The sequence below is a fragment of the Mytilus galloprovincialis genome, chromosome 14 (assembly GCF_965363235.1).
Source record: "Mytilus galloprovincialis chromosome 14, xbMytGall1.hap1.1, whole genome shotgun sequence".
In the NCBI taxonomy this organism is placed as follows: domain Eukaryota; kingdom Metazoa; phylum Mollusca; class Bivalvia; order Mytilida; family Mytilidae; genus Mytilus; species Mytilus galloprovincialis.
In genome coordinates, this window is record NC_134851.1 from 24,185,680 (window position 1) to 24,197,583 (window position 11,904).

At 31.2% G+C, this 11,904-nt stretch overlaps 1 protein-coding gene across 1 annotated transcript; it reads right to left on the reverse strand.

Moving 5' to 3' along the window:
- Nucleotides 1–1,725: 1,725 nt before the first annotated feature.
- LOC143058830 (cardioacceleratory peptide receptor-like) lies at nt 1,726–8,676 on the reverse strand. Its single transcript, XM_076232308.1, has 6 exons — nt 8,591–8,676; nt 6,767–6,899; nt 6,018–6,340; nt 4,987–5,122; nt 3,443–3,529; nt 1,726–2,896 (listed from the first exon to the last, which is right to left on the reverse strand). The coding sequence occupies exons 1-6, from the start codon at nt 8,663–8,665 to the stop codon at nt 2,655–2,657; spliced, it is 996 nt and encodes a 331-aa protein (XP_076088423.1). The 5' UTR covers nt 8,666–8,676; the 3' UTR covers nt 1,726–2,654.
- Nucleotides 8,677–11,904: the final 3,228 nt, after the last annotated feature.

Genomic DNA, 11,904 nt, shown 5'->3' on the forward strand with positions numbered 1-11,904 from the left:
TCGATCTGAGCGTCACTGATGAGACGTATGTAGAAGAAACGCGCGTCAGGCGTATTGAATTATAATCCACGTACCTTTGATAACTATTAACACCACTGGGTTCATGCCACTGCTGGTGGACGTTTCGTCCCCTAGGGTATCTCCAGCTCAGTATTATGAATTTCAGTTTTGGCATGAATATCAAATAATAGGCCATTTTAATAAATTTCCTGTTGACAAAACTTTAAAAAAAACTAAGGATTTTTGTATCCCAGGATAGATAACCGGGCCATATTTGGTACATATTTTTTGGAATTGTGAGTTCTGAATGCTGGACAACTTTATACTTGTTTGAATTTATAGACGAAACGCGCGTCTGGCGTACTAAATTATAATACTGGTACCTTTGACAACTAATTATATTTTACTTTACAATTTTCATTGTCCTGCAAATCACTGGCTCCGTGTCCTGATTTGGTTTTACTTTGGGTAATTTTGGTGTGATAAGCTCTTTGACATTTGAATTTAATTGCAGATTTTTAAATATTTTGGCCTCGAGCATTACTAAGTGGACATTACTAGTCGAAATGCGTATCTGGTGAATTAAGGTTGGTTTCGTTTATGATTCACTATTTGATTTTTATTTCTTGAAATAATTAACCATCGATTATGTTTTGTAACCGTTAACAAATATTTTTTTTAATTAAGGCAAAGTTTTGTTTAAAGTTTGCCTAATTACAAATGTTAGTTAAAAGTTTGTCGTCTGTTGTTATATCGAATATAGAAGTTGATTATCAGAGATAAATCAATAAAATCAATGATTTAGATAAATATACAAGCTTCATGAAATACATACGCTTGAAGATTTAAAGCAACAATCTTATTAAAAAATAAAAGCAAAACTTCGAATATAGACATCAAAATCTGAACGATATTGTATCACACATGTTTTATAGAAATGTATATTTTAACATGTAGCTTAGGAAGCATTACTATCGACCTAATTGGATATAGTCTCTAAATATGACACTTTAACATGTTTAATGTAGCTTTTTTTTTATTTCAGTGGAGGAGTACTTGTACACGACCAATCATTAACACACAATGCAAATTATTAGATGAGCAATTTGAGAATATTGCTATCCCTTTATGAACAGTTTCAAGCATTCTGTAATATGGGAAAAAACTGCATTTTACATGAGTTAACATATTTTTATCCTTTGTTATGTAATTAAATTTGCTTTATAAAATCACTCCGACATATCCTTCTTTTTATCTACACATGAGGGTGAGAATCAATTACTGATGAGTCTTTTGTAGACGAAACGCGCGTCTGGCGTATATACTAAATTTAGTCCTGGTATCTATGATGAGTTTATTTACATAACAGCGGTAGAAACGAGTATAAACCATTAAAGTCCTTGATATATTTATATTTTTTTTTATTTTATAGCTTTCTATATTTTCTGTGAGTGCAAGAGAGTATATTTGATCTAAAACATGAACAAAAAGATCTTTTACCATATTCAAAATTGCTGAGGGACGCTAAATTCGGACCACGTGACATTAAAACCTTCTGTGCCTTCTAATTAATTTACGGTCATTTGATTGCTATATTACCAAAAAGTTAGTTCGCCTACAATCGTTTGCAAGAACAAGCTGGTCGTATTTTCAAAAGCGATTGCATCTCAATATTTTACTTTATCAAGATGGCAGGCTTGTAAATAATCATTGCAAATAAGTTTCCAAAATATCATTCGTTAAACATTTTTATTGGTAATACAAATCTTCTATAAAATAATGAAAACAATATAGTATTGAAATAACTTAGTTTCACTCCGCCAAAAAAGGTGTTAAAAAGATAGAAAGATTACAAATAAGTCGTTGTTTTAGTATTGATTAAAATGAAAGTATTGTAAAAAAAATTGTTACCTATGTGTATACAACATGTACCTTACAATTATTATTTCGTGAAATAACTGCACGATCTGCAGTGCATTTCGATGTCACTTTTTATTTAATTTTCTTCCAAGATCATGTCGCACGCTCAGAACAGCTATTCATTTGATGCCGATTTCAGACAGCTATGATATATTAATCCTTGCGAGACACATTTGATCACCTCCAGTTGTTTGGTGAAATCTATGTAATTATGTGTCCAGTAATTCTGACATGTAAATCGTTGCTATTTGTTTTTTTTTCTTTTTTCTTTTTTATCGCTATAACAGTGCCAATTAGCGATATTGAATGAGTTTATTCATGTGGATTATTCATCCTTTGGTATAGTCAAAGAATAAAATAAATTATGTTCAGACTTTGTTCGTATTAATTACTTTTCTTTTAAAGTTGCATGTTTGCTTTATTTGCTAAATAGACACTTCACTTATATAAAACTTTTAATAATTACGTTATGAACCTTAGTCCGTGTTAATCACTTTCCTTTATTGTTGCCTAATTGCTAAATGAACACTTCACTTAATTATAACTTTTAAAAATGACGTTTCGATCCTAGTGAAGGTTTCAATGTACTCCACGTTAAATATGACGTTTTGAGCCTAATGAAGGAATCACTGGCATCCAGGTTAAAGATGACGTTTTGAACTTAATGAAGTTTTCACTGTATTCCATGCTAAAGATGACGTTTAAATGTAATGCAGATTTCACTGTATTCCACGTTAATGATGACGTTTTGAACCTAATGATGTTTTCACTGTATTCATGTGAATTAAATGAGAATCCGTCTTTTTCTTTTTCGATCGAAACATCTTAAAATTAAATATCAAAAACACTAATGGATTGGCAAAACTATTCAATGGTGCAAATGTATACAACACATTATATATAAATCCGGCTTTTATATCTGCATAAAACTGTAAATATGCATCTACAAATATCGGCGTCCAACATAATATATAAACTGAAATAGAAAAATAAAATCTTTAAGAAATTTGATTCTAAAAAAGGGTGTTGTTTTCCTTGTAGAGAGTTTTACAAGGAAATTGAAGTGAAAGAATTACATATCAAAATGTAAGGCAATCTTTTTACTATAAATTTTCAAATAGTTTATGCGAGTAAAATTGCTTATTACGGATAGCAAATGAACTAAACACAGCTGACCGCTTTCTTGTTTGGTAACTTGTGCAGTGTTATGTGGACGGGAATAATTCACTTGTGCAGAAAACCTTTGCAGTTATTTGATTCAAATGATTTTAAACATAAAGTTTGTTTAAATGATCCAGCATCTAAACCATTCGAAGGGCCAGTAAATAGATAGTTCATCTGTGTATCTGATATTTCATTTACTTTTGACATTACCATTTAGTATGAATATACTTTGCTATTGCGTAAGATCAATTCATCAATGAATATTTATGTTATTTGCCCACAATTAAAGCATAAGATATAAGATCAATAGCAATTTTAATTGTGAGTGATTCAAGGAATCATAGAAAGTTTCACTTACCACACACAACAACTAGGAGTAGCTTTATAGTCTTGATTTTTGCATTTGAAATAACCTTATCCTTCGGAATTACTTCATCTGTAGCAACTGTAAAAATAAAAATATTTCTGAAACTTGAACTCCTACATTTTTATTTAGTTTACATAGTCGGGCTGTGTAATTGGAACTCTTTAAATAATGGCACACATTATAAAGTATTTGCCCTGCGAGACATAAGATGAGACCTCAGACAATGCAATGCTACCTCAGGCATAGATTACCTTAGCTGTATTTGGCAAAACTTTTAGAAATTTTGGTTCTCAATGCTTTTAAACTTCGTACTTTATTTGGCCTTTTTTTATTTTTTTGGATTCGAGCGTCACTGATGAGTCTTTTGTGGACGAAACGCGCGTCTGGCGTATATACAAAATTTAGTCCTGGTATCTATGATGAGTTTATTTTCTACCACTGGGTCGATGCCACTGCTGGTGGAGATTTATTTCCTCGAGGGTATCACCAGCCCAGTAGTCAGCACTTTTTGTGCTGACATGAATAAGCATTGATATGGTTATATTTATAAATTTACTGTTTACAAAACTCAGAATTATTACAATACTAAGGCTTTTCTACCTCAGGCATAGATTACTTTAGCTGGATTTGGCAAAACTTTTAGAAATTTTGGTCCTCAGTGCTCTTCAATTTCGTACTTTATTTGGCCTTTTTGACTTTTTTGGATTCGAGCGTCACTGATGAGGCTTTTGTAGACGAAACGCGCGTCTGGCGTATATACAAAATTTAGTCCTGGCATCTATGATGAGTTTATTGTATTCAATTTTTATTTCTATATTTTAAAATTTCCCGCAAACCCTTTTTTGCTAGATTGAATACAGTCATGTAGTAACACCGTGTTAAAAGTTTCATTTTAATGTGGTAAAACATGTAAAACAGGGTACTCCTCTAAAAGCTATATTTCTTTCCCTAAAAGAGTACTTACTGAAACTTTTAGCAGAGAAAAACATGATAAATACCTGTTCTTAAGGTGTCTGCATATTGATATTGCAAATTTACAGCTGCAAGACACGACATGAAGCTTATTGTCAATGGAGCGCCACGAACGTGCAAAAGGGGCTTCACATTTTATCGAGCAGCTGTACTGGTATTTTTCAATATAAATATGATAATCAATTTATCGGATTTATCAAGTGTATTTTGTATGATAGAAACATGTGTTTAATTTGTTTTAGCAGGAAACTGAAAGATGGCTTGATAAATGTTGTTCATTCATTCTAACATCGGTTATATGTTCGGTTCAAAGTTATAAAAGCCAGGTTTTATACAGAGCATGGCAAATGTATACGTGCAATTGGAACACCCATTACTCTAAATACATAACTTTCCAATCCGATTCAAACTACCTATATTGATATAGTATACAAATGAATAATTTGCACCGAATAATTTGCTTGTAATAGTATTACTCCTTTTCTTTCAATGTATGCCATATTAAGGAAAGTAAATATACATGTTTACAAAACTATGATAATAAATCAATTGTAGATTATTACCTGTATCGCTTCTGTTTGCCGGAATGAATCCACGTTTTTCCCGTCTACGTATTGTGATTATTATACCAGTATAACATATAACGATGATTATTACTGGAATTATTATAATAATTGTAGCATCAATATATATCATTGCCTGAAATGAAAGATAAGACCCCATTTGAATAAACGCATATTAGAACTAGTATGTATATCAATGTCGGGCCAACTGTAAGGGTTATATCTCGTGATATATCAAACAATCAGTTTATTTCATTGAACACGGCTAAGCATTATTATTATTAAAGATCAATAGAAGTCAGGAACAGTCGAAAATATGCAGTTGCCTATAGTCGATTACATACAATTATATGACATTTTGTGAATGATTGTTGTCTCATTGGCAATCATACATGTATATATTTGTGATTTATTTTTTATGTAAGTAAAGAAGTTATGAAATTAACAACCTGAAATCAACCCAAGTTATTGATTGAATTTGTTACACTCATTCTTTGGTGTTATACACTGTATGTTGTGATGTGTGTACTTATATTTGTCTGTTTGGCTTTTCTTTTTTTAGCCATGACGTTTCAGTATATTTTCGATAAGATGTATTCTATTGATGTTCAAGGGAAAGACGACATGCGAATGTTTTTATATAAATACAGTCCATACTTTGATTTCCGGCTATTTTACCGTTCTTTTATATAGTGAATATTATAGAGAGAGTTCTATATAACACCTCCATCCAAAAATATTTTTTTACCGATTGGAAAAACTTCAGTTTATTGAAAACGTCGACATCTCAATAAAAATACATAAGGTAAGATAGGCTAATATTTTGTCATTTGCAAGAAGTAGCTTTTATCATTTGCAAAATGGAGTTTTTATCATTTTCAAAAAGGAGCTTTCAAGAAGTGGGGTACGGTCAATATTTTTGGTGAAAAAAAAACACACTTTAACGCAGCAGCCTAATTAAAAGTCACAATATAATAATCTCACAAAATAAGTTAGTGCACCACAAATCCCATCAGATCTATTAAACTCACCTCCATGTATGGAATAAAATGAACACAAACTGTCTTCCACGATATAATGTGAACAGCGTACTGTACAGCAAGAACTGCTCCAGTTATCCATGCAACTGATGCCAAACCAAATCGATATTTTTTTCCTTTAGAGGCTGCAGATAAAGGTCTCACAATAACGTAGAGTCTATCTATAGACATTACAACTATCGCATATATAGACACATAAACGGCCCACTGTGATAAAAATGCGTACACAATATAACAGACATATCTGTTCCAGGGAACTCCAAATTTGTTGAAAACTAACTCTGGAAAAACATAAAAGAGTCCAAGACAGAGATCTGCAAAACCAAAAAAGGTTACAATTAGAAAAAAATAGCAATGGCTTTGCAGGGTTGATAAATAATCGAATGGTACAAAATAGTTATCAAGGGTACCAGGATTATAAACTGATACGCCAGATACTTATGTTTGGGGCATGAAATAGTTTACTTTCAAGGAATACAATTACATATCTTTGATGTTCTTAAATATATTTTTTCTTTTTGTGACAATGTTTGATCTTTTTATTTTTTTATTTTTTTTTTTTTTAATCTCGGTTTTTTCTGTTATTATTTATCCTTCCTTTTTGAAAATCGATCCGTTTTTTATAACATTGGAAAACCAGTTATTACATGTAACAAAAAAAACACTTGAATGTTCAATATATTTGCTCTATGTCCTAATAATTTCGCACTCGTCGAAGATGTTAGAAATAATAGGAATACCTGATATTGCAAGGTTAGAAACGAAAAATCCCATCCTCGTCTTCTTCTTTCTTGATAGTAACAACACGATAACAAGTGAATTGAATGATATAATTCCAAGGAAAATCACAAATGAGATCCATTTTAAAATCACCTACAAAACCAAATTGTATGATATTTAATACCAATATTTCAAAGTTACAACACATATAACATAGTAAATACACATATTACATAGATAAAACATATATTGCATATGTAATACATACATTACACATATTTCAAGTTAACACACGTTTCGTATTACATACCATATACAGATAACATATGGTTAAATAAAAACAGGAATATGCAAACCAAAACAAAAATAAAGCTGTTGATCTGAATTGGTGCCTGAAATCGCAATATTAAATCTGCTTGATCTCACATTTAGCATAACTTTGAGAAGAGACAAACCAAACATAAGTCTTCTTTAAATTTAGAGGAGTGAGATTGAGATTTCAAAACGCTATAGTTTACTACATTTTATGTTGTTATATGTTGATGTGCAAATACGTAGTGATTAACCTTCTGATTGGTTGCCTTTTATCATTCCGTACATGTTAGTTAGTTATTTGAATAATTGATATCAACACTATATTTTAGTGAAGCCCTGTGAAATTAAATAGAAGATACAACGAGAAAGGTCGATTTAGACAATGACATATTGATATAACGAAAGGCAACAGTAATCTACCGTTGTTCAATAGTCATAAATGAATCGGTTGAGAAAAAACAAATCTCGGTATCTGGGTTAATCGGTTTATAATTTAATGGAAAATATATCGATAGCTCTTAGAATTACGAAAATCAGTTCCCTTTCCTTCAACAACATTTATTAAACATGTTTTAGAGTGATATTTGTGACCAAGATAAACTTACAGACAAATTTATACGGCAAATTGACGTATTGTTTGATTGGTTGATTGATGGTTTCTTTAAGTTGCATCAGTTTAATGACCTCTACCGCAGCGACTAATTGGTATATTTTATATAGATTCAAAACAAAATAAAACAGAATATATAATTCATAAAAAAAGTCGAAGGCTAAAATCACAAGGAGAAGCCCAAAACGCCAAAAAAAATATCAATTTACAGATCTCCGTCAAATCAATGTCTAAGTTCTACTGTATCAGTTTTCAACTTATTAGGTGTTTTCTTACATCTTATATTGTTTTCATTTTCATAGTAATACAACAATGCTGATCGATTAATTCGTTGCAACATAGTCGTCCTCAAATTTAAGTAAAAACAAAAATACCGAATTCCGAAAAAAAAAAATCAAAACGGAAGGTCTGTAATTAAACGGCTAACTAAAAAAACTCAAACAAATTAAAAGTAATGGATAGCAACTGTCATATTTCTGACTTGGTACGGGCATTTTTTTATGTAAAAAATGGTAAAGTACTCCTTGGTTTATAGCTAATGAATGAGAAAACGATGGAAAGACACACAAGGATATACAAGAGTCATGGAAAAAAAACTTAATACATAGCAATGCGGAGCCCACCACAGACCTTGTGTACCTTGAAAGATTTAGCAGATTCTAGTTCACACGGAGCACCCGTCGTTTTGCTCATGTAAGTACACATTCGGTCATAAATAGTCGATAGACAATTTCGATCATTTGACTCTCTTTGAATTTTGGTTAATAATAAAATAAAATTTGTAATTCAAAAGCAATAACTCCTGGTAGGAGTCAACTTTTTAATTCAACCATCTTGCTATTTTTGCAGATTATTTTTTTTAGTTTCGGGCAATTTTTATGGTTGATGATAGAAGACATTGATGCTCGTTTGAACTTACCTTATAATGCTCTGATGTATAACTCGTTCCATTGCTGTGATTACTATGTGTCGTTGTATTGTTATGAAATTCCATATTGTAACTTGTTTTCTGTAAAAAAAAAATGTTATGTAATGGGCTCTTTTTAATGATGACGACACAGTATAATGACGTCCTTACAACAAAAACTACATGAATTCCGACATTAAGATGCCTTGTTAATCTTGTTGTACATTCCTTAGATTTGCATGCTTGGAGGTAAGACATTGATATCGACAGACTTAAGATACCCTTAGATATATAATTAAACACGTATAGATAGAGAGTTTCATCACATTTTACAGAACTAGTATCTGCTGACTTGCATTTATTAAAGAATGTATAGATTATACTTTTGAAATTCATTTTATATCATGTATATATTAACCTGGATCTAGTTTTACAGAAGATATTACCAATTGGTTGTTAGTCATAAACATTCAGTAATCTTAAGATACATTTTATTAATTTTGTAAGGTTTATTGGGAAACGCAGCTTGATGATAGTCATTTTTAGCCATGTCGTTTTAAGTCAATTTCCAACTTCTAAATTTCAATGTCCCTCTGGTATTTTTCCCCTCTCTTTTACATGTTTGAGGAGTTTTGTGATACACGAATTGCTTACAAACACAAAATAGCTGGATAACAATAGACTTATTCATTATGAAAAAGACTAATCAAATACAATGTGAACAAGTCTTTATTTTTTTTAAATGCAAAAGCTGTGATTAGCGACACTCTAAAAAAAATTTGAATCCCAAATGGTCTTGAACTTCCATTTTGTTTCTGTCTGTTACCTTTTTTTTTATTTGATCGTCAGTGGTCAGTCTTTTCAAAACAAAACGCAAGTCTGGAGTACTTACATAAAATACAGACATCTTTGATGAGTTTATTTCAATTTCTTTATAAAAGAGTAATGTACCATGGAGGCACGAACTTGTTATAATATTATTTTTAATTTAACCGAAATATTCCATAGAATGCAAAACGGCAAAGATATGATTTATTTTCAGTTTTATTAATAAAAGTGAACAAATCAGTAACAACGCCTACGTGATGTTTTTTTATACATCGGACAGATTTAAAACAGATGTAATGAAAATAATTGCTTTTTCTTTTTGTTTCACGCTACTTTTGCTAAAGTGACGACTGTAAACAATAAAGAAGAAACATGATCCTTTCTTATTCATAAATGTCATCCGAATGAAACATCTTCGAACGGAAAATAACTTTGAAGTAAAATAGAAAGTCACCGAATAAAACCCAATCATGAAACATTCTTCGATAAATGCAACAAACGTAAATGAGGGGAGTCTACAATTGTATTGCCCTTAACATGTTTTATCGCTAATGCTCGTTATAACAGATTTCATATGGGGTTCATGACCTCAGGTTTACTATAAATTGTAAGGTCATCGGTTAATATAATTTTGATTCTTGCTCATTGTTATACGAAACTTAGCAAGGAAAGTCCCACGATACATTTGTTATACAGGTGACATAAATCAAATAAAAAAGATCTTACGGTAAGCAACCAGACGGTAAATCAGCATAGTTTTGAGAACTATTTATTTACGAAAACTTTGTTAGTACCGCATGTACCGCTGAAACCGTCAAATTATGATTTTCAAATAAGCTGGCATTCTTAATTCTTAGTTTTCTTAGTACTATAACATTTATTCATGATGCTCAATTAAAAACACGTAGAAAGCAAAACAGTCTACTAAGTAATAGGACACAGAACGCTAAGAACAAACGAAATAAGAAAAGGTTAAATACAACACATCTGTAAACACATTCAACAAAATGAAAGAATCCAGGTTTATACAGAACCACACTGATAGCAAACACAATTGTCTGTTTTTTAAATATCCAGTTTACAATTAGTCTAGGAAATGAACACGAGCTTTTTCAGAACTAATGTGCTTCAGACCAAAAACCGTTATGTAACAATAATCCTTTGTTCCTCATTAGATACGACGATAACCAATACAAATTAATGGACAGAATCGATATGCTAAACATAGTAAACTTTTTTTTTATTTGCACCTTTTAATCTTTTAAATGATACGACTCGGACTTGATTAACAATGGTTTATGGCTTTTATAGATACACGGACTCTAGTATCATTCTTCTAGATCCTGCTACACATGTGGCATCCGTCATTTTACTATGATAGTATAAACCCGGTTACTACACTTATTTGGTAGGTGACATTCGTAAAAAGGGAACGGCACGAGAAACATATCTGCTCTCATCTGTAAAAAGTGTGTTAGAAGCTGACAATAAATCACCGTTATAAAATCTAGATGATGTTCTATAAGTATCAGATACATCCATGAATAATTAATAGTATTAATAATAATTATAGGAATCAGTTACAAGCGAGGACACATTCATTGTATAATTGGTAAATCTAATGAGGCTTGAAATAAAGTGAAGATATTTTGTTATTCCTTTTCTACTTGGGTGCACTTTGTTTTATAATGTAACAACTTGAACTGTCAACGTTTTTGGTAAGGAAGTATAATATTAATCTTATAATAATTATTAAATACAGAATGGCATTAGAATTGAACTTGTAACGCTGTTTATACATTTTGAAACAAAACAAAAATAACGAAACAATGTGACGCATGATGAATGATTTTATACACATAGGCATTTAGTAAAAAAAGATGAATATGAAAATACGAAGGACGAACTCTTCGATTTAAATATCGTATTGATTCCTAATTTCAAATACTGTATTGCGGACTGCCCTCCTGTTTTGAGAATTGATCTGATATCGTTGCTGGTGGATGGATAGTTCCCGAAAACATCATCAGCCTATTAATCAATATATCGCAATTGACACCAACGCCCTTCTTTTGTCAGGTTTGCCGTTGGTGGCGAATGGCTAGTCCCCTAAGCTATGTTGACCTTGTGTGGCTTTGACTAGTTTGCGTTTTTCCTATTTCGACATAAATCCTTGATTTTAAATTTCTAAAAACCAGGAAATCTCTTCAGATACAAGTATTTTGCAAGTTATTTAATGACTAATTGTACATATCAAGTCTCAATTATGCTGCTGATTAGGCCACTTGCTAGCTGTCAAACCAGATGATACCTCATTTTTAGACATTTAAGAAAATAGCAGTGATAGAAATCACATGACATACATCTAAACCCTGAAAGAAAAAACTAAAACAAAATATGTTTCAAGCTGATATATATGTGTGTAGTTATTGCAACATTAACGTATATCAGTTAACTGTTGATGGAAAATAATTAACAGATTATACAATCTCTTATTC